This window comes from Agelaius phoeniceus, chromosome Z (assembly GCF_051311805.1).
Source record: "Agelaius phoeniceus isolate bAgePho1 chromosome Z, bAgePho1.hap1, whole genome shotgun sequence".
In the NCBI taxonomy this organism is placed as follows: Eukaryota; Metazoa; Chordata; class Aves; order Passeriformes; family Icteridae; genus Agelaius; species Agelaius phoeniceus.
Genome location: NC_135303.1, coordinates 74,487,650 through 74,513,885, shown reverse-complemented (window position 1 = coordinate 74,513,885; position 26,236 = coordinate 74,487,650). Strand labels below are relative to the sequence as shown.

The following is a 26,236-nucleotide window of genomic DNA, read 5'->3' as shown; positions in this document are numbered from 1 at the left end:
TTACTTTAGGAATGAATGTGATGCAATGCCCTGTGCCATGGGTATCAATTTTGCATTTTTAGTTAGTAAAAGGATCCTAGAATGGGAGCCATTTATTATCGTAGAAGAACCAGCTGCATTTTTATTCTTTGGCTTTTTTTCCAGCCTATCATGAACATTGTATAGTCTAAGCATTTTCTTATGATCTCTTTTAGTGTATAAGGCACATCCTTAATGAGCAAATGAACTGTTGCTAAACAGTACTTTCAGATGTCTTCATGCTTCTGTTAAAGTTCAAGCTTGTGAAGGGACAGCTGATTTAGAGAAAAACCTTTCCATTTGAAAATTGCCTCTAGACATCCAGATGCATTTATGCCTGCTGTGCTAGATACAGTCTCAGGGAGCAGTTAATGAAATGGTGGTATGTGATATGTCAGCACAAATTAGCCTTCCCTTAGAACTCCCTAAACAGAAAATGTAAAATAAATTTTCTAGAGTAACCAAATTACTGAAGTAATTGGTGTAAAAACATCTTATTCCTACCACACTGCACAAAACTAGTGTGTATTGGTTATCTGAGACCCAGATGCATTTGGGAATGAATTACATGAGTACTTCTGATGGGTTCTGAGTGTGAAAGTGTATGTTTGCAAGATGCTTGTCTTACTAATATGTGCCTTTGGTGTCATGTGAAGCTGAAGGATACATAGTTCTCATTAATATAAAACAACGTTCACTTCTGATACAAGAATTAGAAGAAAAATTTGGTTCATGTAACTTCTGTTATATCTTTTTGCCTTTGACTGATGTTCCTTCCTGTCTGATGAGCCATACACTGGGAACTCTGGATTTCTAATATAAAAGGCCTACTGATTAATGCCTTTTAATTGAGAAGGCTGGCTTGGAACTGTCTTTCAGCTGCTTCAGATTGGCCACGCCAGCCCAAGTTCCTGTGTCAGGAATTCAGTCTGTGCAGTATTAAGCATAGCTGGGAAGCAAGCAGAGTAGCCTTTGAGTGGAGAAAAAGTCCATGCTGTAGAAGTTTGCAATTATTCATTGGCTGCTGCATTTTTAATAGAAAACATAATTTAGCAATTTTTTTAAAATCAGGTGCTCTGTGGATGTGTATAGTCTTAAATCCCCACTGCAAGTTGGAGCAGAAGTCCAGTTGGCTAAAACAGCTGAAAAAATGGAACAGTGTGGATGTTTGTCCCTGGGAAGATGGAAACCATGGAAACGAGCTGCCCAATTTAACCAATGCTTTGCCTCAGGGTGCAAATGCTAACCAAGGTGAGCCTAAATGTATGCACTGACTGCAACCTATAACTTCTATCTTGTACACTCTAGCCTTGCAGAATTCAGCCCTTTTTCCTGGTACAAGTAACTTTCTTGTTGAGGACTGACCAGTGAAAATCAGTTGTACTAATGCTCTCTTGCAGAAGAACAAATACATGTTTTTTTTGTTATACTGGGGCTGTAACACTTTCAGAGCAGGTATTTGTGTTTTCTTAGGTCTTCTAACTCTTCATTTGGTGCTTCTAAATATTGTTGCATGAAAATTGGATGTCCTTCAAGTGTGCCATGTGAAAGCCTGGTGTTTTTTGCTTGACTATACTCATTCCTTCTGCTATTGGGGTTTTTATTTTGTTTGCAGTTACAAAGCCTTGATAGCTGTTTAAAGAGGGATTTTTTTTAAAACTACATGAAACTTGTATGTGGGAAACTGAAGCATCTGTCTGTAGGATGTGCTCTGTATGTGCCATCTGCATTACTAGGTGTGTGTGGAGGGTGCAGCTGCAGTGCTGCCATCTTGGGGAGGTGTCTTTGTACTCTGTATCATACTTTCTAATCTCAAGTGTGATTATCAATCTGACAGAAGTTTTGTACAGTCATCTTCAGACAAAGATGACTATTAATAACTAGGCAAAGTGCAGGGTGTTTTTGCAGGGTGTTTAAAACTGCTCATAGTCCTCAAACCATCAGTAATAATACATTCTGCATACAATTGCAATAAAGTTATGATTAAATTTCTTGGTAGGTGTCAGATCTGCACTTAGTCGGGTTTATTGTTTTTTCATTTTCTTGGAAGATCACCTGTGAAGGAAAAAACTTGGTTCGTTATTAAATTTCACAGCTAGCCAGGAAGATAAGTTCTTTCAGCAAAAGACCCCTTAGGTATTTTGCTTGCTCATCATCTTCAGACCAACATGGACGTGCTGCTGATAGCTCTGACATGGCTTCTGAGCACTGATAGATGCAGTGCCGTGTCGCTAGAAAAATTTTGCCATCGGAAGATGTCCAGTGAGGATTATGTCAGCTCCATGGCTTCAGGACCTCACTTTATTAATAATATTTGTTTATGTTCATGACCAACAAAGTTATACAAGTGCTCAAAGTTAGCACTTAGTCACTTCTCAGAAAGAAAAACTACAAATCTTTGATGAATTTATCCCTCCTTTATTTTGGCAGTTGTGGATCTAAGGAGAGACACTGGGGATGCTCGAGTGCCATATACCTTCTAGTTTGTACTTGCTGGTGAATGTCCTTCACCTCTAGCAGTTCTCTGTGTAGAGTCCTGTCTGCCATCAGCTGTGCTGGTTTCTATATCTCTCTCTGAATGCGAGATGAGTGGCACACACGTTGTCTGAGCTCTTGGGTAATAATAGGATGTGAAATGTCATCTGCGGGCTGCTTGGTGGAGAGAGGGCAAGGTAGACTGCCATTGGCTGGGGGTTGGTGAATAGGCAGAAGACAGGAACACTGTGAATGACTGATTCATGTATGAATGAGTAAAAGCTGATGCAGCTTTCTAAACCTGTGAAAATGACAGATTCATCGAACAGGCCACATCGGACAGTGTTTACTCGAGCCATTGAGGCGTGTGATCTGCACTGGCAGGACAGCCACTTACAGCACATTATCAGCAGTGACCTGTACACCAACTACTGTTACCATGACGACACTGAAAACTTGCTCTTTGACTCTCAGGGGTGGCCCCTCTGGCATGGTAAGTGGCTAAACCGGAAAGATGTTTCCATGACTTGGTGCTTTGTTCATTTTCTATGGCATTATTTTGAGGGGGGAGGTGGTGGGGAGATGGATGAAAAGCCTGGCAAAAAGAACAGAGGCTCCCTTGAAATCTTGGCTCAGAAGTAGTCCTTTAAGTCTCTCTTGCATAGTTTTAAAGACAAAACAAAACAAAAAAATTGAGACAAAAAAAGCTTTTTTGAGTGACCTAGCAAAACAGGCCATTGCATTTATGGAGGGATTGCTAATCTTCGGTTACTTTTTCTGTTTTAGAACATGTTCCTACAGCCTGCGCGAGGGTGGATGCATTACGATCTCATGGATACCCACGAGAAGCACTGCGGCTAGCAATAGCTATTGTTAATACACTAAGGAGGCAGCAGCAGAAACAGCTGGAAATGTTCCGGGCTCAGAAGAAAGGTAAGTGTGGGGAAGAGGAGGGCAAAGGGTGTGCAAGTTGACAGTAACACGAGGAAGTTCACGTGAGGAAACTGGTTTTGAAACTATAGCGAAAGAGATGGCAGTGGTAAATGTCACATTCTGGATGTCAGAGATTTTCTGTAAACTTTGTTGTGACTGTGCACGGCTCTTATCAGCTTCTCCAATATATACAGCATGATAGGGCCTTTATTCCTGTCAGAGGTTTTGGTTACACAGTGAAAATAGTCACCTGGTTTACAGCGTCACTTTGCATTTGGCATGTCAGCTGTTTATTTTTTTTTCTCTGATCTATAATTTTGCTGAGCTTTATATTATGAAATGTAAGTCTAGAGGGTACAATGAGACAAAGTCTGAACTACAAAAATTCATCAAATCTGGCAGTGTGTTCCAAGAGAATCTCTTATAATGCTTAAAATTTTAGTTTCTCTGTAGAGAGGGGATTGAGTTTTTGTGTGGGCTTTTTTTTTGGTTGTTTGATTGGCTGGTTTTTTGTTTGTTTGTTTGGGCTTTTTTTTTTTTCCTAATGCCGTTTTTTGTAAAAGTATTTCACTGAGCACTACCATTGGTTTTTTTGAAGGGGTATTCTCCTTCAGATACAGTTTCTGTGGCACGTGATCCTTGCAACCCAAAATAATTCTGCTCTGAACCTTTGTAGTTTGAAGAGCCAGTGGATGAAGAGGGTGGCTTTGTGGTAGAAGAGTGTATGTAGAAAAACTGGAATTACTTTCTCAGCTGCTACACTAATGCTTTCATTCAAATTTTATTTTAGATGTTCTCTGTTATTCTAAACTGTGTGTATCCTCATGCATTGTAGTCAGAAATACCAGTGTGAAATTATATGTGTAAATTTTTCAACTGTGTGTTCAGGTGTTTTCACAGAAATGAACATTTAGAAGATAATATATATGCACCTAGCTGATAAAAAATTTAGCTGCAGTTCCTATGTGCCTCTGTATTTTTTTCACACAGAAAAAAGGAGTAAGTGGGTTTTTTTAATTTTTTTTTTTTTTGTTAAGAAGGGAGGTGTCTGTTTCAGTGTGTGTGTTCATACCACTAGCAGGTGTGAGAAATCTGTTGCAAGTGTGCTGGTAATAGTGCTCCTTTTCATTCCCAGTTGCTGGTGCAGCATGTAGACATTCAGTACCTCTGTTACATTCCTTTCCTGTTTCTGTAGCTATCACCTAATACTCTATTATCATTTTAAAAAAGTACATGAAATGTGATTCATCCTGCCCTGAAACAAAGTAGTTTGCTGTTTCTGTGTTATTATGTGCTGCTTTTTTTATTTTTTAATTTCATGGGGAATTTTTTAAAGACACTTTTAATACCATAAAGTGTGCTGGTCTCTATAACCAGAAGCAAACTGTAGCTACAGCCCAACTTTAGGCTTTTTGTTCAGCAAACACCCCATGCTTCTGCCTGGCTTTTATGTGGCTGATCTGATGTCCATGGAACCCCTTGTGTGATTTTAAGTTAAATGTCTCTGACAAGACAATTGAAGCCTTTGGTTGGCATGACACAAGAGAACCTCATAAATAGGCACAACAGAATAAACAGAACAAAGTGAATCAGTAAGAAGTCACACTGATTAATCCTTCTTGGTAATATTCCTTACTTCTGCCTATTGTCTTTATTATTTGTTAGGTAATGGAATGATTTACACGGTTTTTTTCATATTACATACCAGTGGATTCTTTAAAAAAACCTTTACCATCCTGACAGTGTATCTATGTTTCATTTTGTAGCCCCCACACATTTAAATAGCAGAAAGCAGGACTTAAAAATTTAATGCGTATGGTTACTCAGATATATGATGCTTTGTGAACAAGAGAGAGTGAAGGGAGGTACAAGTTAATGTGTGACAGGCAGAGAAGCAGAGCAGCCATGATGGCTTGTATATAGTTTTTAGAGGGTAGTCAATAATGCATCTGATCTCTCGTCGTTTACTTGTGTCTGTATGTCTGGGAGGAAGAAAGCTGGGAGTGTCAAAGGGAAGTTGTTGCCATATGATCTGAACTTGGGGAATAGCTAATACCTGTTACCACAATCACACTTCCTCCAATTCATTACACTTTGTGTTTTTTCTGTGCTCTGACCAAGTAAGAACTTGGGTATGGGCTACAGAAAAATACTGATGAAGGTATTTGTGGACTAAAATCTTAAAATGACCAAAAATGCACTTGATCCTATGAAAAGACAATTCTTTCTTGTATATCTCATTTAAACATTTGTTGGGGGTTTTTTTAAGTAACTGTCATCCTGAGTTTAGTGCAGAGAGAGAGAGGTGCTGTATAAGCTCATAATTTATTTTCATTTATTTTAGTTTCATCAGATTAACTTAAAAATGTAAAAAGGGTACCGTGTCTTTTTGAGTGAGCAAATTGTAAGTATTTTACTAAAAAAGTCCTTGTTGTAATTCTTCAAGCAGACATTTTCAGTAGAGTTCTAGTAGTATCAAGGAAGAGATTTCAAAAGACATTGCCATTGAAATTTTTGACCTATAATACACTTTGCTAGTGCTCAAAAAGTTTGGGTTCCATTCTTTCTCTTTTCTTATTCCTCATTTACATATTCACTAAGGGTAGTAAATTCTCCCTGAAAGATACTATTTTCTCTTTCTATGCAGAAGCTACTGGAAATGCTTTGAATTCTGTATTGAGGGCATTTTAAGCAGTTTCACTTGTGTAATTGTTTTGATGGGCTTACATGAGCTCTCTTTCCCTCCCTCCCTTGTCTGTGTGTGTTTTTGCCACAGATCTTCTCCACAGGGGAGTAACCTCAATAACGAATCTTGAAGGCTGGGTGGGACACCCTTTGGACCCCATTGGCACCCTTTTTGGTAGCCTGATGGAAGCCTGCAGGGTGGATGATGACAGCTTCCATGGATTCTCCGATTTCACGGGTAAGACCAAGCGAATGCAGCAGTCTGGTACATTTCTTCGTTTACTCGAGGTATTTTTCTGTCTTGCCTTTTTGAATCAGTTTCAAAGTCACTGTTTCTGTAGTATAAGAACTCACATTTGCATACCTTAGTAAAACACAAGGGGAAGAAAATGTTTAAACTAAAAAAAGCACTTAAAAGTTACCAGTTACTCATTCTTGAAGAAAATGACATATTTCATGTTTGAAATAAAACACAGTAAGACTTCATAGCGGCAGTCTTCTCCACATACATTGCACTGTCCTTGTTCTGAGAAATTGCAGGAAATCACAGGATCACAGAGTTGTCAAGTTTGGAAGGCACCTCTGGGGATCATCTACTCCACTTGGTCTGCTTGTAGCAGGGTCACCTAGAGCAGCACATTGCTCAGGTCTGTATCCATTTGGGTTTTGAATAACTTCAAGTATGAAGACTATACAACCTTCCAGGGCAACCTCCTGCAGTGTTCAACCACCCTCATAGTGAAAACGTGTTTTCTTATGCTCAGATGGAATTTCCTGTATTTCAGTTTGTGCCCACTGCCTCTTGTCCTGTCACAGGATACCACTGAGAAGAGTCTGGCACTGTCTTCTTTACATTCTCCCATCAGATATTTATACATTTTGGTAAGATCCTCCTGAGCCCTCTTTTTTCCAGGCTAAATAATCCCAGCTCTCTCACTCTCATTATATGAGAGATGCTGCAGTCCCTTAATCATCTTTGTGTTCCCACACTGGATCTCCTGCAGCATGCCCATGGGCTGGGGAGCCCACAGCTGGACACCGCACTCCAGATGTGGGTTCACTAGTGCTGAGCAAATGGGCAAGATCACCTACCTCAACCTGCTGGCAACACTCCTAAATATAGCCCTGGATGTTACTGGATTTCTTACCTACAGTGTACATAATATTCCAAAACAATGACAAAACACTTGAAATTGGTAACATATATAGTCTATAAATGGTAGGAGTTGGAAAGTAGTGTTGCTATATCAATACATGATTCAGGATAGGGATAGGATATATACAGCTGTTTCAATTTCAGTAATTGTTCCCAAGGATTTTAACTGATTAATTCCTTATTTTCAGTCTCTTTCCACCTTTGGGGTAGCTTCTTAACACTAGTGTGGACAGAAACTGGATTCATTACTTTACCTGAAGCTCTTTTATATACACATCCACAATCTTCTTGGGGCTTTGCCTCAGAACTCCTTTTACTCAATTAGATTTTCTTCAATAAATTTCTACTCTCTTACCTACCAGTTCTGGAAAAATGTTCAATTAAAAAATTTGGAAATCAGATTCTCTGCTGTTACTAAAAAACCAAAACAACCCCATGAAATAAAAATATTGTGTGCTGAAAAGTAACTTCCTTTTGTACACACACGTGCAATCTTCCAAGGTCATTCCTTACATCTGACAACTACAACTTTTTGTTCCCAAATTAGACTGTAAAATGCTACAAGCTGAAATAGCATTTTGTCATATGTTGTATCTGTGAAGTGCCAGATGAATTGATAGCACTGTTTAAAACAGTTTATGGCTTGGCCTGTGTGGGATTTGCTTGTAATTGTTACTAAAAGTAGGACTTCTAATGTTAACAATATGCATTTTTATCATAAGCACAAGTGTAACAAATTAAAAGCCTGAAAAGAGTGCTAGCACACAGAGCATATATTAAAGGTGAGGAGTTCCTGGGCCTATTGTATTTGCACAATTCTATTACCTTCAGCTGACATCTACATAGGTGTAAAAGCACTTTTCCCTTCCTCTTGCACATCAGGGCTTTAAGGAAATACAGAAATTGGTAGGGAAAGAAATTGGAATGGATCTTGCAATTTTGGCCTCATTAACACAAAGCTGGAGGAGCTGCCTTTTTTAAAATTGAAAACCTTTATTTTCACTTGAGTGGATTATTTAAAACCAAATTATTTTTGTGTATTTCTGCTATGTGGAATCAGATGACCTATTTTGGATTGGAGTGTTGTATTTTGAGACTAGCTAATAATTTAAATAATTCTGAAATAGTAATACTAACAGTGAAAGCCTTTGTGAATGTGGCACTGTAGGCAGATTATGGGTTAAAATGGTTTGCTGATGTATTTTTCTTTTTGTGTCACCTCTTACAGAGAACCTGGGGCAATGCAAATCTCTGGAGTACCAACACCTACCTGCACATAAGTTCCTAGAAGAAGGGGAATCTTACTTAACGCTGGCTGTGGAAGTAGCATTGATAGGGCTGGGACAGCAGCGAATAATGCCAGATGGCTTGTATGCACAAGAGAAGGTTTGTCGAAATGAGGAGCAGCTCATTTCTAAGCTACAAGAAATTGAATTGGATGATACTCTGGTGAAGATTTTTCGAAAACAAGCGGTCTTCCTATTAGAAGGTAGCTGAATATAGATGCTAACTGCTTCTCTAAACTGTCTGCACTTATATAAGTACACAGAACTAGTGTTCCTTCAGCAAGTGCTTTACATGCTTCAGATGTTTTTTTATTTTTGCTTAGAACTCCATGAAAGTTTTTATCAAGTCTCTTTACTTTAGATATCATGTGACTGCAGAGATAAGGCGTATACTGACCTATAAACTTTTTATTTTAATTTTGAATACACTTTGTTCTTTACATTTGTGGCGAGTCATAATCTCAATAACCTGATTATACACTCCAGGCTAACTATTATATAGCACAGGCATCAGTTATCAACAGTTCCCAGACAGCAAAATTCTAAGTATTCCTTGTATTCTGTGAAAGGAACTATACTGGCAGCTTTATAATGTGTTAAGGTTTTGACACTGTGCCAAAGTAAAGAGCTCAGAAAATTCATGTATAATTGCTGAGGCAGAAATGCAACATTTTATTTGTGAAAATAAAGATTACTTGCCTTTGAAGTTTATGTCATAGGTGGAAATTAAAGTATTTGGCTTCAGCTAATATTGCAGCTTCAGCTCTGGTCTTGTGTCTGAGTTATGACCATAACACACCATTTGTGTTTTGGAATTAGGCAGTGTTGAAATAACATCTGTTCATGGAAGTGCGTACTTTTGTCTTAACTTTGAAAAAGGCTTAACATGTAGCACTTAAGCATCATGTTCAGAGAGTGATGTCATGGGTTCCAAGGTTGTCTTTCTGGTTTTTGTTCTTTTTGAATGGAAGAAAGAGCTTCTGGGGAAAAAATTAGCCAAATGCATAATCCAGGTTTTTGAAGTCTGGGTGGGACACCCAGATTTTGAGTGCATGCACATGGCTTGAAGGGGAGTGTGGTACTGCCCTAGGTGAGTTGAGAGATGGCTGCACAACAGTCAGGTTTTACTCTGTTTTTGTGACACATTAGTCTTTTAAAATGTTGTCTTTTATGGAAGAGGTACAGTATGTTGCTTAGGGTTCCCAGCTTTAAGTGACTTTTTGCCTAGATTTGAAGCTGCAGAGAAGCTGCAGCACATGGAAAGTTTCCATCATGGTATGTCTGTACTGCTGCTTTAGACAAGAAAAGCTACTGTCTTGATCTAGCTATTAGCATGCAGGATTCCTCTGCATTATAAAATCAGTTTGCCACATCTGTTTACTGGTAAGGATGCTTTATGAGGAAAAGGCAGGATTTCTCTGACATACTCTCCGACAATTCAGTTTACTGCTTTGATCATTGAAATTCTTTTAATGTTTTCTTGGAGTACTAAAGAATAGTAGAGTAGTAGAGTAGTAAAGAATAAAACTGCCTAAAAAATTGCCATTGTGAGCAATGTGCAGCAGTTGTCTTGCATTAGTGTGTGATGAGAAATATGGCTTTTCTGCCATAGTTTCAGTGTGTTCCACATTAGGCAGGAACTGCCAGTTTACACAGAGGAAAAGCTGTGCAGTGATTTAAGGTGTTGATCATACCAGTTGTGAGTTTTTAGTTGAAATTCAGTAGATACAATAAAGAAAACTTAATCCAATATTAAGCTGATTTCTATGCAGTTAATGCAGATTAATGCGTGCTGTGTGTAGCTACCATTTGAGTGTGTGGGAAAGCAGAACATAAGACTGTTTTGCAAGAACTGTTCTGATTTTTTGCTTGACTGCTAAGTTAATGGCAAAATATATTTTCATATAAATGCTTTGTCATGTGTTCTTTGTGTCCTGACTGAGTTTCTGACTGGACCACCAACTGGCAAACATACATGAAATTGCTTCTTTCATTCAAACAATGCCAGCTAGATTTGAATAGTTTTCAACTTCATTTCAAATGGTTATGAGACACACTGTCACTTACTAAATCTTCTTTGACATTTCCTTTGCAATCAGCCTTATTCTTTAGAAATGCCCACATACGGAGCTCAGAATTTTTTCATGCCTAGTGAATTCTATCCTTGTATGCTGTGCTAAGGCAGCAGTCAAAAATATTGCTGAAACAAAAGTGCACCCACACAGCTCCATCCATCCATCCATCCATCCATCCATCCATCCATCCATCCATCCATCCATCCATCCTTTCAAGTGTGATGAGTTGGAGTCTTAGTAGAAGTAGTAGTAGGTTCTGGAACTGCTGAGTGCTATCTATGCAATAATTGTCCTGTAATGTTTAATACAAGATTCTTATTCTGTATCTTGCTGCATTTAAAGCCTGGGCCTCTTGTCACTGAAGTCAGAAACTGTTTGACATAGTTTTCCTCTTAACAGGAATAACAGTCTTAAGTGTGCAGAAAAAATGTAGAAATAGGATTCATATGCGCTGTGAACATTTGAAACTCAGCAAGTAAATAGTTGCTTTTAATCTTTTAATTTTGTTGTTGTCTATCATGATGCTGCTCTTATCAAATTGAAATCTACACCTTACTGAGAGAGAAAAATCCATTGCCCCAATAATAGGGATAGTTTTCACATAAATAAAATAGAATTTTTTAAATCATGTGGGTATACTGGACTAACAGCCAGCTTTGGTGCATAATCTGACCTTGTGTTCATCATCATAGAATTGTTCAGGTTGGAAAAGACTAATAGTATTGTTAAGTCCAGCCATTAAGTCAGCCACCACTATCTTCACTACTAAACCCTCTTCCTAAGTTACAAATTCACACTTAATTTGAACACTTTCAGTGATGGTGGTTCCACCACTGCTCTGGGCAGCCTATTCCAGTGCCTGACCATCCTTTCAGTTAAGAAGTTTTTCCTGATATCCAGTCTAAACCTTGTCTGGCACAATCTGAAGCCATTTCCTTTTATTGTGTCTCTGGTTGTCCGGGGCTTTTCAGGCAGGGATAGAGAATCATAAGGTCTCTCCTGAGCCTCCTTTTTTCCAGGAGTAATACCCCAAGCTTCCCCAGCTGCTTCACAGGACTTGGGCTGCACACCCTGTCCCAGCTCCATTGCCCTTCTCTGGACTCTCTCCAGCGCCTCAGTGCCTTTCTTGGAGTGATGGACTAGAGCTGGACACAACACTCAAGGTGTGGCCTCAACAGTGCCCAGCACAGGGGGACAATCCCTGCCCTGGCCCTGCTGATCCAAGCCAGAGTGCCATTTGCCTTCTTGGCCACCTGAGTACACCTTGGCTCATGTCACTAGCACCCTGAGCGGCTTTCCAGTTACTCTGTTCCCAGCCTGTGGAGCTGCCTGGGGTTATTGTGACCCAAGGGTGGGACCTGGGACTTGAGTCATGACTGCATTCAGACCAAAGAGTTATTTAAGTGCCAGTGTCAGGTCAGATGTTTGAGGAATCAGGTACTGCTGTGGTGATTCGTCATGTAATTTCAATTAAAGATACACATTTTTCTGTGGTCATCATTCTTTTTTTCCTGGTGAATTTGTGATGAAGCAGTGGCACATTGACAGGATGCATGGGTATTGATGTGCATAATATAACTGTGTGGAGGCAGAGCTAGGATTATGACTTTCTACTTTTGCATACTAGGCTTACTGAGTGAGTCCCATGAAGTACTGTAATCATTCTGTCATTTGTATAAGCACTGGCAGTGTGCTTAGTATTATACAATTTGAAGTGTGTCTTGTTTTCCTAAATAATACGTGGTATTTAATATAACTGTAACACATTGTGTATATATGATGTGTTACCTGTTTCACTGAAAATACCAATGTAATTTCACCTTTTGTGCAGGAGGCTATGTCTTTGAATAGCACTTCTAGCTGAAGGTGTACTGAATGCTTTTAAAGGTTCAGAAATTGGGGTCTAGCAGTTTGTAAAGACTGACATTCTGTTTCTCTTTCCTGCAGGTGGACCATACAGTGGCTTAGGTGAAGTCATCCATCGAGAGAGTGTTCCAATGCACACATTTGCCAAGTATCTCTTCACCTCTCTCCTACCTCATGATGCTGAATTGGCATACAAAACTGCACTGAGAGCCATGCGGTACGTATTCATGAGTTACCTGAAAAGAGCACAAGTAGTAGATGTGGAAAGGGGGAAAAGCTTTGGTAATCAAGACCTAGTCTCTTTTCCTAAAATATGCATTCTTCCATTCAAGGAATCAAGGAGGTACTGTTTTGGTTCTGTCATCCATAAAAGTAAATGGTATTTGTAGTAACTATATTATAATAATTTTTAAATGTCCAATTAGTGTTTATTTATACTTCTAAAACAGGATTTTCTGTTTCAGATACTTCTAGAATCCCACACCTGGGGCACAAGATTTTGTGTTATAAAGCCACTTTAGCATATCAGTTCTCCCACCCATGTGGTTGTGTGTGTGTGATGATATTGGTAATGAAATAAGGAAAGAGGTATATTGCCATAAGTCTCAGGGTTGTTTGCTGCTTAGTCTGCTCAGCAGGACAATTTGTTTCACTCACCTTCTTCATAAATTGACTCTCAACAATAGATTTGAGTGGTCTGGTCAGAGCCTTTGCATTGTTTAGAGCTTCATAACATCTTAACCTCTTCTGGGTGAATGTTGGGATCTAAATAGAGTAAGTCCAGTGACAGCAAAATGTCTGGTGTGCCTCCTATTTGTCTTCAGTAATCAGGAAAAAAATGTTTCTCAGGCAGTGTTCAGTGTGTGCTGTCTGATTGGTAATGATATCTAAGAAAAGACTTCTGAATAGGTTTTCAGGGGCCTAAATGATCATAGATAAAACTGTTGTCCACATAGAGTTCAGGGAAGAAAGTGGTCCCATCTGAATGTCTGCTCACTATCAAGAACCTAGTGGTTGATGGTTGGCAAAGAATAGCCACAACTGAACACGAAAAGCGGTCAAGTCTTAGATTATATAAAAGAAAAAATGTTGAGTTTTCCTGGTCATTATCACCAAGCATGATTGCACAGTGATTGAAGGATGTCCTATCCACATGAAGAGTATTTAACTTCATCAAACAGGTTGTGTCTGTATGGTTTGGAGGTGTTCATTCTGGAGCTACTCTCTCCAAAAAGCTAAACAGGGAGAAAATAATTCCTGTGTTCAAAGGACTAAATAGGAGGCCCTGCATAAGAGCAAAATATAGCTGTCAGTTTAAGCCAAGGGTCTGCTTAGCTTGTTGGGTGTTCTTCTGCCTCCAAGAATGTCTAATAATGGATGTTGTGGGAAGAGTCTAAAAAATGTGAAGAGTGACCATGCATACTTGCTGGTTACAGTTAGCATTTTAGGAAATAGATTGAGAAGACAAAAGTACATTACTGATGAGCAATTGAGAACATTCAAATATGTGATCAGAAAGCTACCCTGTACCACTTAGGTTTACTAGTCTTCTTTTATCTCAAGGTAAGTACATGAATTACTGATTATATCAGAACAGGAAGATAGTACAAAATTTGGTACGTGGGGGTTTTTGGTTGGTTTTGTTTTGTTTCATTGTTGTTTCTTTGGTTGGTTTGGTTTAGTTTGGTGTGGTTTTGTTTTTTTTTTAAGGAAAAAAGTTAATAATTTTGTAAAACATACTTGTTGTGTATTTACTTTCCGTTACTACCTTAAAGTACAGCAGGTAGTTTGTATGGATTTTTACTCCTTAAACTAAGCTATTGAAGTGATCCTCCAAGGCTGAAGTAGTCATCCATCAGCAGCTTCCTGACTGCCTCAGTGAACATGGAGTCAATATGCAGTTTCATTTGAACAAGGATTTGCCCAGAAACCAGTCATAACTGAAAAATTCTTTTTGGAAGTTTCCTTTCTCATCTAGAAAAACAAACAAGACACTGAAAGATCCAAATGATGAAATCTGCTGTTAGTCTTGGGTAGCTCCAGCCCTCATTTGCTTTAAAGCTGTCATCTCAACCAAAGAAATGACTTCTTAAATAGAAAGAATTGTATAAGAAAGAATTGTTGTTTTGTTTCCATCTGGTGAAATCACAGGAGACATCAGTGCAATCAGGGCTATTTTCCCTTCATAGCCATTGTTTCATCACTTAATAAGACAGATAAAGGTTCAGCCCTCGACAGTAATCTTTCTTTTTGCAGTTTGATATTTGGCACTCTTCAGAAATGTGGACTGCTATCTTTAACGGTGGTGGTGGCAGATTTAGGTGCTTTCTATTCCATGTCTGTCTGCATTCTTCTGCACTTCTTAAATTCTCCTGAAGAAGGATGATTATTCTTTCCATTCACACCAGAATGTTAGTTCAGTGATAAAGGACTCCCAATACAAACTAAATGAAAAAGTAATGTAATACCGCTTTGAGGAGACAAGAATAAAGCAAACATGAAGATTGAATGTCTGTCTCATGGCTGAGAAGTTGAATGGGTCAGAAGATAAAAACTTGTGCATCTTGTCTTCCATGGGAGGGAGGAAGTAGCTGTGGCAAGGACAGAAATCCCATGTGGAAGTTTGTAAAGGTGTTGCGTGGAAATCTCTACAGCTGCTCATGCTTTTAGAAGTGAAGCATATTTATTTTCTCACATTTATTAAAGAAATTAATTTCCCAAGACCCCAGGCAGTTGCTCTTCACATAGAAGTGTTCAGTGTCAGTCTGCATACAAGTCTACATGGGTCAATTACCCATGGCAACTCAGGAGTATTTAACCTTCCTGTATTCAGAAATACCTGTTGCTGTTTAATTTTTTGAGTCCTATTTTAGTGTATGGAACTCTTAATATGAAATAAATGGAAACTGAGACCAGAAAGTCTTTTATGTATGCACCTCAGGCCTGCAAGGACAGGGTTGTGCAGTCCTTGATGGTCATTTCTATTTAGTTTTCTGCTTGCAGGACTGAAACGTATGGAGCATAGCCTTGGAGAGCATGGATCTGCAGTTGACTGCTCACTTGAATGTTTGGCTTAGTTTGGTTTGATCCTTTGTTAAGCCTGAATTTCAGCCAGGCTTTGGACCCAGACTTTAATGGTGATGTTTATTCACAAGGTAGTTTTGCTAAAACCTAACTAAATAATTGATATTTCAAAGGGAAAAAAAAGTTAAGAATGCTAAATCTACATGTGGTTTTCTGGTGTTCCCTAACCTTGCCAAAATTGTGTGAAAGCCACCAATTCACAGCAGCACATCTCTTTCACAGCAAAAGAGCACAGAAGCTGGCAGTTAAAAGCAAAGTGACAAAAGATTTCTCCAAAACAGCCTTTCTTTCATGCTTTTTGGCTGTTTACTCTTACTCATAACCTACTAATCCCTTTCTTAATTTAATAGTTAGGATCTTTTCTGTTCATTGAAGCTATCTCATAATGCATCTCTGCAAACTCAATCTTGCTTGGAAAAAATCAGCTTTTGAATATATTTATGAAGAGGTGTCTTTGTGCTGCTGGAGAATAGATTTGACTTGATACAAGGGTTTTTTTCTATTTTCATGCACTTACATGTGTGTGATAGTTATTTGGGTGGTGTGTTGTATTTTTAAGTGCCTGCTAGTTGCCTTTCCATATGTTCAAAATTCCCTTTCTCAGTGAATTCTTTAAGTATATTATTATACTGTATTATTATTTTACTAATATATCATATGCTTCAGGAATCTAAAAAAACCCTGATGGAAGTCAAATCCATCTTAATGCAAAAAAAAAACCCTAACATACTCCACAGCTGCTTACAGAGCTTAGGTATTTGTTTAAATATAAGAAATTGTAACTTACATTTAAATGGGCTTATTCTATAAGAAATAGTCTGTCACTGAAAAAAACACAGTGCATTGGATTTTCAGTGTTCGGTAGTTGCAGTTTTGTGAACAAAGAGATGCAACTTCCTTGATCCTCACAGATCACTTCCTTCTAAATAATCCCATGCATATGAAAGCTGGTAGAAACAGACCTCAGATATTAAGAGACATCAAGAAGCTAAGCACTGGAAAGCTTTTCTTCTGGACATGGCCTTATTACTATTTATTTAACCATTCATATGCTGAAATGATGCTTAACTGTATTGAAAAAAAGTCTATTTTTGTTCTCTCCTATTTTTTGTACTGACATTTATAGAGTAGCTGATGTACTGTTAGCATTTAGTGTATTGCAAGGGCAGTAAGGTTATATTTTTGCTGTGGGCTGTCATTTGGATTGTAGTAGTCAACAACATGTTAATTTGAAATTTTTAAGGATGAATGCTCCTTGTTGGGTAAGACTGTTGTTGATTGATGAATACTTAATGAGAAAATGGAGTCTGAAAGTCATATTAAAGGAAACTTCTCTGTCATTGCTGTTTGGGACCCTAACATCTGATTAGGGTACATTATAAAATACTGGTAGGTTAAAAATGCCTATTGATATAGGAAAGTTTGGCAAATGCACTTTTGAGATTCCGCAAGAAGAGAAGTGGTTTTCCAATTTTTTTTTCTGAAACTGAAAAAACATATTTCACAGACAATACCAGGTATTCTTGCAGCTTTAGTTTAGCTCATGAAGAACCAAATGTAATAGTGGTTTAATGAAAGAGGATTTCTTTCTTATTTCAGGTTGCTGGTACTGGAATCCACAGCTCCTTCAGGAGACTTGTCCCGCCCTCACCACATTGCATCTGTTGTTCCAAACCGGTATCCCCGCTGGTTCACCCTAAGTCATATTGAATCCCAGCAGTGTGAGCTGGCATCAACCATGCTAACAGCAGCCAAAGGTACATTGCTGTCAGTTATGTGCTCAACTAAATGTGTGCTTTTACTATTGCATGGGTAAACAGATCATAATACTCATGCTTAGGAGTCCAGATCATAATCTGGCAATAGTTTGAAATGGGCACAACAAACTGAACTGGCTTAAATCTGTCATGTAACTTTCTAGCATAGTCGTTAATTTAGTTATCGGGTAGCTAGATGAACTAGATGATGCTGATGAGACAGCTTTTTATTCTCCTGACACATGACATTGACTGTGAGACACAGAAGTGGACAAGTCAGTTCTAAAATTCAGAAATCAGTGACTTTTTGTCCCGTGCTGCACTAACACCTTCAGATAGAGCCGTTTGTGGTCTCTTATATCTTTCATTCATATGCAATTTAATTATAGAAGGTATCTAAAAACAGAGTGTGTGTAATTGACACATCATACTATTGCATAGCAATGTCAGGCTCAGATATAATGGACCTCTGGTTGTTTTGAGAGCTTGTTCCATTTTGATGATTCTGTTTACACTGCGCAGGTGATGTTCGGAGACTGGAAACAGTGTTAGAATCCATCCAGAAAAATATTCACTCCTCATCACACATCTTCAAACTTGCCCAGGATGCATTTAAAATAGCCACACTCATGGACAGCTTGCCAGACATAACTCTTCTGAAAGTTTCTCTGGAGTTGGGTCTTCAGGTATTTCCCTCATTTGTTGTTATTATAATAGAAGAAAGAAATTTGATGCAATGTTGGTGCATGTAGCTTTTAAGCACAGGAAAGGATACTGTCTTTGGGTTCTGTCTGGACTTGGTTTCTACTACAAGGCTTAATGTACTGGTAAACACAGACCAAGAATCTGCACAGTCCCTTTGTGCCATTCAAGTGGAAGGTAGAGCTGGCATTTGTTGGCTGCGCTCTTCTGTTCAGGGATGAGAGAGGACCGGTGTGGGTTCAGGATTTTATGTAGGACTGGCTAGAAAGTAAAATTACTCTGCTTGCTGGAAATGCACTGTGTTTTCTGCATGGTCTTCAGGGTTTTTTCCCTTTTCTTTTTCTTCCTTTCCCCTAAAAAATGAGAATTGATACGTGCTTGTTGAAAGCCAAGGTCAGCCATAATGACTGGTTGCTAAGGCAGAACATGTTGACACCAGCCTTCTCACTTCCATAAGCATCCTGTATTCCACAAACTCTGGTATAGTCAGATGCATCTGAGTGTGCTTGAGGTGTACAAGTACTGCAGATCAGTTTTCAGGCTCTGAGGAGAGACTTTGCAAGCAAAAAGGAGCCAGACAAGTAGTGAATATTACCTGACACTTTTGAATCTTGGAGTTTACGCAGTTCATTTCAACAAAAACAAATATCTCCATCCCTCTTCAGGGAATTCTTAAAAAAAACATGCAAAGGTCAGAAAACCATTTATTACTTTAGTTCACTAAATAAAGCTCCAAAGACTTTTGGGGAAAGGATATTTTCCCAGTTGCTTCTTATGCTGAAGAAAGGTACTAAAATCTTTAATTAAAAAGCTGAAGGTTCTGTATGCTTTGTTAGGCTTTCATGTTTCCATGGTCACTGTGGAAAATCTCTTTGTTTCATTTGCCTTAAATGTTTATGTGAGAGAGAGAAAAATCCTTACAATTGACCTGTGTGTCACCTCAAGTTTTCACCAAGTATCATTCAATGGAAACAGAACACTTTGGGTATTCATGGATACTCTTTTGTGGTTGACAGTGTCATCAGAATATCTTCAGCATGATCTAGTGAAAGTAATGTCACAAACCCAACAAACTGGAACTGTTGTAGAATTTGCCCACTGTTCTGTTCCAAGCTTAAGCAGAGGTGTTTTAAGAATCTTAAAGATTTGTTTTCCAGAAGGAAGATGCATAGCAGTGTAATTTCCAGCAATTCCCAGCTGTGTAGTTTCTTACAGTAAGGCTTTTCCTGCAAGAAACAGTATCAGCATTGTCTCTAGTGGCCTATAGATGATTCCCCCTTCTTTCCTCCTCAGCTTAACTGTAATTAGGTTGTCTGTGTTCAGTATCCAGTACCTGACTACTTACCACAATTATATGCCCTGGAATATCACACGATGATTACCGATATACTTGTGCATAGAGGGAGGAGATGTTACATAATTGAATTTCAATAACTGGTAATTGATTGTTGATTTTTGTTGCTTGGGAGAAGGCTTTTTTATGGGATAGGGTTTTTTCTTGCCTCCAGATAAAACAGTCTCCGTCCTCTATCCTTGAAGGGTCTGCAGTTGGAATTACTCTCTGTATGCTGTTCAAAAATACCCAATCAGTGTTTTTCAAATTGTTTGACATATCAGCTGAAAAAGAGGAAATGGAGCGGAGAGAGCAAGAGGCTGCCATTTTTAACTCCAGTGTGTTTGAATACTTTAAAATCCCTTTCTGTTTGTCTATGGCCTTGGTTTGCAACTTAAATTTTATTTTGTTTGTGTTCTTTTAACAGGTGATGCGGATGACACTGTCAACGCTGAATTGGCGACGGCGGGAAATGGTGAGGTGGTTGGTAACATGTGCAACAGAAGTAGGTATGTTCTGAAATGTTTCTCTTGTCAGCTACTCTTACAGGGCTTGATCTTCCTTGTCAACACCCAATTTCTGCAAATGCCTCCCACTTCATGTTCATCTCTAAAATTCCTTTGGTGAGAACACATTATGGCAGTGATTAGTGGGTGTTTTTAGGCACAAAGCAAGTGAGACAATAGTTGAGTAATGCAGTGTGACTGCTTTCCCCCATAAGCTGGAGGTGTGCATAACCTATGGGAAGCATACCCATCATACTCAATACAGAAGTGGGAAATCAGTGCTCTCTCAAGTAGCATGTTTGGATCATTTTGGGCTTTCCTATAGATTTCCTGCCTGTCTTCATGAGGCATCTCATAAATCTTCTGTGTTAAGGTTTACCATCTTCAAAATGAGGATGCAGGGTCTGAAAGTGAAGGTGACTGCATTAAAACCTGTATAGCTGTTAAAAAATAAAATCAAAAATCAGCAGCAATGCTAATGGGAACAATTTAAGTACTTATGATAATGGAGCCATTTTAATTGTCAGTAAGGGTAATTCTGGAGAGCATGTTTTTCTGTTGTATTTCTTCCTTCTTTATATATCTGAGTTGGATTGTATTGCACAGATGCTTCTTGAGTTTCAGAACTTAGGAAGATTGCTGTTGCTTATTCTCTGGATTAATTCATTCTTTGCTTTATGCTTAGCTGGCCATATATTGCTGTCAATAGCATGGGGAAATAGAGCTTGCCTTTGTATGCTCTCAGCCAGAAAGTGGTTTGTGTCTGCAGATTTTCATGCAATGCTCTTGTTTTATTGCTTTTATATCTTTGCTAATGTAATTTTTGCTGAGGTTATCTTACAGATATTAGTGCCTGAGTATTATTTTGTGCAGCTGCATCTCAGCAAATAAAATACTGGATTTAAAATTGCTTCAAATCGGTTTACATAGTCTAATAGAAGTGTCCTGTAAAGAACCTAAAATGTCGTGCAAAGTACTGTTGAGACTTAATCAACACAGTAAAGAATCAATATGGTAATGCTAGGAATCTGTTTATTCAAATGAAGATACCCTATTCTCTGGCTATGCTGGTTTGCTGCAAATGAGTGGTGGGGTGCATGGAAAGCATTAGAGTCCTGCAGAGAAAATAAAGACCTCTGTGTGTGGTTTAGGTGGGCTCACAAGTGTGTGTAAACTGCCTCTAGCAATAAGGCACTCCAGTTAATTCTAGGTTCAATTTATGGAACCCATCAGTCAGTGTTTCCTCCGCCTGCAAAACACACTGGGAATACAGTGGCACTGAGAAAATAATATCCAGTAGTTCATATTGCCTATTGTATTCCTCTAATAAGGATCTTGATGATCATGTACTTATGAATTTGATTGCTTTAAGGTGTGCTTAATAAGTTCTGCTAAGGTATGCTGTGGTGTTCTCTTAAGAAAGCCATTCTGCCTACTTTTCACATGTGCTGTGCCTTGAGATTTACAGTGAGAAAAGAGGTTGCAATTGCCGTTGTGTGCAAGGTGAGGGCTGCTTTTGAGTGAGATGATGAGACGAAATGAGCCAGAATGTTTTACCCAAATTGTCTTAAGTTAAACAGCTCAGCTGTCACAACAGGAGATCAAAGCTTATTTGCAGGCTATTTTTGTTATTTTCTGGGTTTATGTGATTGCTGCAGAGTTTGTACAGTAGGCTTAGTTTTAATGTTCTTTTCTAGCCATGCTGTCTGTGAGCCTTTCTTGCTGGGATGTACTGGTAACCTCTTCAACTTTGTGGGAAGTGTAACCTGCTGAACATCTCTATCTGCTGGGTTTTATCAGTTGTGACTAATCCTTTCTTTCTCTCCCCCAGGTGTTTATGCACTGGATAGTATCATGCAAAATTGGTTTACACTTTTCACTCCAACAGAAGCCACTAGTATTGTTGCTACGACAGTGATGTCCAACAGCACCATTGTCCGTCTGCATCTGGACTGCCATCAGCAGGAGAAGCTGGCTGGCAGTGCTAGGACGCTTGCTCTACAGTGTGCCATGAAGGATCCTCAAAACTGTGCCCTTTCTGCACTGACCCTATGTGAAAAGGATCACATAGCTTTTGAGACCGCTTACCAAATCGTTCTAGATGCTGCTACAGCTGGCATGAGCTACTCGCAGCTTTTTACCATAGCACGATACATGGAGCACCGGGGTTACCCCATGCGGGCCTACAAGCTGGCCACCTTGGCCATGACACATCTCAACCTGAGTTACAATCAGGACACACACCCTGCCATTAATGACGTTCTGTGGGCATGTGCGCTCAGCCACTCCCTTGGGAAAAATGAGCTAGCAGCTATAATACCTCTGGTGGTCAAAAGTGTCAAGTGTGCAACAGTACTGTCGGACATTTTGCGTAGGTGTACTTTGACCACTCCTGGCATGGTGGGACTTCATGGAAGGAGGAACTCTGGTAAGCTCATGTCACTGGACAAAGCCCCTTTACGGCAACTCTTGGATGCCACGATCGGAGCCTACATTAATACAACTCATTCACGTCTCACTCACATCAGCCCACGACACTATAGTGAGTTTATAGAGTTCCTCAGCAAGGCACGAGAGACCTTCCTAATGGCTCATGATGGTCACATCCAGTTTACACAGTTCATTGACAACCTAAAACAAATCTACAAAGGCAAAAAGAAACTGATGATGCTGGTTCGTGAACGGTTTGGTTGATGAAAATGTGTGAATGGGGGACTGGGGGGAGGGGGTGGTTTGTTTTTACTTGAGCCTGCCTTTGTATCCTTTTTAACTTAAAGAAACAGAGCCACACCGGTATTATATGTGTATAGTTATATTGAGTTTGCAAACTAAACTGTCATGTTGTGAAAGTTTGTGTGTTTAATTTTCTTTTCTTTTTTCTGTTTTGTATGAGAGAGAGGTTAAAAAAGGTTTGGTTTACACTGAGTATATGTTGTCAAGTGGCAAAAGCCCACATTGCTCTCCTGTTCTTTCTGTATACATTCACAGCCTCAAAAACAAACATATATTGCAATGGCTTTAAAAACCAAACAAAACACCTCCATCCTGTGATAAGTACCTCGAATGGATTCAGCTTTACTCCTTTGTAACTCATCCTTACATTTCAGCATATTTAAACAAACCAACAAATGAGATACTAATAGTTAAAAGGCTGACCACGTGGCTTTGCAGTGCTGTTCATCCAGAAGCATGGCACACAATGCTTGTGCATGTGGAAACTTAGCGACTGTCAACATACATTCTCAGGGATTTAACAAAAAAATTAAAAAAAGAATGAGAGCATTTATTGTACTGTATATATATTATAGTATATGTCTGAATATTGAAAAATATAACATTAACTAATTTATAAAAAAATCTATGTAATGCAAAATACTTGAAGCTGCAGTAGCTTGGTTTTAAACAAAAAAAAAACCTATCAGAAGGACTAAAGTGCGCCTTGCTTCAGGGTTGGCTCAGGTGGTGAACTATATGCTGGGCATCTATGCAGAGCCACCTTTTGGATTGCATGGTTGGACTGATACCTATTGGGGAAAATTTTATATATATATATATTTATACAACCTGTGTATACATATATATGTATACACACATACACACATGCTTGTAACAGGCACTATAGTAAAGAGGGACAACAAAAAATACACAGCCAGAGCAGCAAGCCTTAGCATTAAGAATACAGTATGCCAGAATTGGGGTTTGTGCCTCCTAGCCTAGAAGACTTAAAGAATATCCTTTTTGACACAAAACGCAAAATGTTTTCCAAAATTATTGACATGATATGTAACGCCTTTGCAGTGAGCTAATAATAAGCTAACCTTTGTGCACAAATAACATATATATATATTATATATATATATTCTGCATAGGTATTTTGACTTTGTGCAGGACAGAAAGTTGTGTAGGTATGACTGTTCTACTTTTCAGTTTGTTTTTTTAATATATTTTATTTTCTCTAGAATTACTCAAACAGAAGCAGCCTTCTATCTTGCCTTGTCTTAATGCTTTAAAATAACCAAACTGGAGATCTAACTACCAAACTGTTCATTATATTATTAAATACCAATTTTGGTTACAGTATAGTGTCTTTACTTTAGCTGATGGTTCTGTATCCTTGTGCTTTTTAAAGCAGTTTTATGTTTTGGTGCAAAAGTTGTCCAGTGTCTCTTGTTCCCTTCATTAGAGAACATGCTAGAGGTATGTTTGTAGGTATTTTTGTTTAGAAAAACTATTTCATGCTCTCCATTTTATTTATTATAATAGGTAAAAAGGTTGTACTTCATCACCCATGTAAACATGCTCATGAAGTTGAAAGTAATTAAGATTTGATACACTGATATCAATTTATTTATGTAACTAAATCACTGTTTTATAAACTTGTTAATGATCAACAATTTTTTTGTTTTGATTAAAATTAGTTTTTTGAAAGTTGATTCTGCCTCCTTTAATGGTGTCTGTTACTGGAATTGAATTGTGTTCATAGATCATGAATGCCCATCTAACGATTTCACTGCAGTGTGGTGGTATGCAATACAGCCACCAAGTCCAGGAAATAAATGTTGTGTTCCTCAGAAGCTCTGCTGAGGAATTGTAGATGCTGGTGGAAGAAGACCTGGTAAGGAGAGAAGGGGCCAAATGCTGCCTGTGTTGGGAGAGATGTATTCTGTACATGAAACAGTAAGCCTTGATGTGCCATCCTGGTAGGATTCTGGAGGTGTGTGTGGGTGTGTTTCCACTCTGGATTATTTGGGTGGCCATGAGAGTTGAGATGTGCTGTGGATGTATTCAAGGACAATTATTCCTGTTCATCGACTGGCTTTTCTAAAGTGTTTTGTATATTTTGAGTCATGCAGCTCATTCCACACAGTGTGAAGTTCTTGCTCATCAGCTGATAGGTGATATTTCTATTTTTTGGAGCCCTTACTCCATAGGAATTTTGTGAATTTTCGAGCCCTTGGAGAGTAATGGAATATGACATGGTTGCAAATTGAAGAGGAGCTTTCTGCTTTACCACTATTTAATCATCTTAGGAATGTTACTTGATGTCATATTTGATCTGATAATTTTCAATTCCTTTTTTTTTTAGTATCTTCAGCTCAAAAGAGAATTAGTATGCAGCACCACTAACAGAGATACCAGTGTAACCATGAATTCTGACAGTGAGGCTTGCGTCACTGAAGATTAAGAAGGAAAAGGTCTGAATCCTTGTACAATTTGTCATGTAAAATATGAGTCTTTTACCAAGTCTTTCTAACAGCTGAGATGTCCTGACCTAATTGTGCTAACATTCTGTGACATTCCGTGACTTAAATTCCTTCCAAGTATTGAATTTTCGTTGCATTTTTGGTTCATTACTTTGTCCTAGATGAATTATCTGTCATGGGCAGTAGCACAGGAAGGAAAAGAGGAAGTATCACTTCATTTTGTAATAGGGTTTACATGGTTGCTTTTTTTGTGGATGTTTTAGTTGTTCTCAGTTTTTTTCTAATTTTACAAATAATGCCACAGTAGGGATAATTCTGGATTATTTAGATTGCAAAATTGAAGCCTTTTTTGAAGACCAGGCATTAGAATTAAATGCAGTTGTGGTAGTTATCACTTGGTTTGGACAAGCACAGCACGTGGCTGCTTTTTGCAGAACTGATGGAATTCTATTTGGCTTGTTTTCATGACTGAGTAAAATCTCTTCTGTGCCTGCACTGGTGCTGTGCAGTGCAGTTCACACCACATTACAAGCCCTCAAGGACTAACAGAGACTTGGCCAGTCTCTCTAGTAAACATGTCTCAATATGTCCTGCCCTCAGTTTGTGAAGGTAGGAGGAATCCAGCAAAAAAAGAAAGGCCTGAGGGCTCTTGCTAGAGGATTTCAGAAGTCTGAAAGTCACTCTTTAATATTTCTTTAGTGTTCTGTCAAATTAGTTCGAGCTTTTCCTTTCAGTTTTGGTTTTGGTTTGGTTTTTACCAATTCAGATTTCCATGTAAGTGAGTGTAAGTAACAAGTGCAGCAAAACTGGGGTGCTGCTTACATGGAAATTTTGTCTTCTGAGGTGTAGTTAGAGTGAATTTGCAGTAATTTGTTTTCACTGAGATGCCTTCATCTCAGTGATTTTGTAAAAATTGGGGTTTTTTAACTGAAAAATTATACAACCTTCCATTTCTGCTTTAAAAACAAAAGTTACAGGAGTTCATCTAATTTTAATGGCGGGTATGATTTGGAAAAGTAGCAGTATAGCTGATACCTTTACCTGAATTAAGAAGCTTGATACCCTCAGGTGTCCTCTTGCTCTGCAGTTTTGACTAGAGATAAAGTATTCAGAGACAAATATTTTTCCACTATTTTAAATGCTTGCCCCGTGTAAA

At 38.6% G+C, this 26,236-nt stretch overlaps 1 protein-coding gene across 3 annotated transcripts in view; it reads left to right on the top strand.

Annotated features, from left to right (window-relative positions):
* Window positions 1–24,309, top strand: part of ZSWIM6 (zinc finger SWIM-type containing 6) — a 108,490-nt gene extending 84,181 nt beyond the window's left edge. For all 3 annotated transcript variants that reach the window (XM_077172074.1, XM_054651826.2, XM_077172075.1), the window contains 10 exons: window positions 1,090–1,269; window positions 2,810–2,986; window positions 3,280–3,426; window positions 6,203–6,349; window positions 8,496–8,756; window positions 12,576–12,711; window positions 17,178–17,335; window positions 17,858–18,021; window positions 19,798–19,879; window positions 21,708–24,309. In XM_077172074.1, coding sequence (XP_077028189.1) covers window positions 1,090–1,269; window positions 2,810–2,986; window positions 3,280–3,426; window positions 6,203–6,349; window positions 8,496–8,756; window positions 12,576–12,711; window positions 17,178–17,335; window positions 17,858–18,021; window positions 19,798–19,879; window positions 21,708–22,570 — 2,315 coding nt within the window. In that variant the 3' untranslated portion in view covers window positions 22,571–24,309. The remainder of the gene's footprint in view (window positions 1–1,089; window positions 1,270–2,809; window positions 2,987–3,279; window positions 3,427–6,202; window positions 6,350–8,495; window positions 8,757–12,575; window positions 12,712–17,177; window positions 17,336–17,857; window positions 18,022–19,797; window positions 19,880–21,707) is intronic.
* The last annotated feature ends 1,927 nt before the right edge of the window (window positions 24,310–26,236 follow it).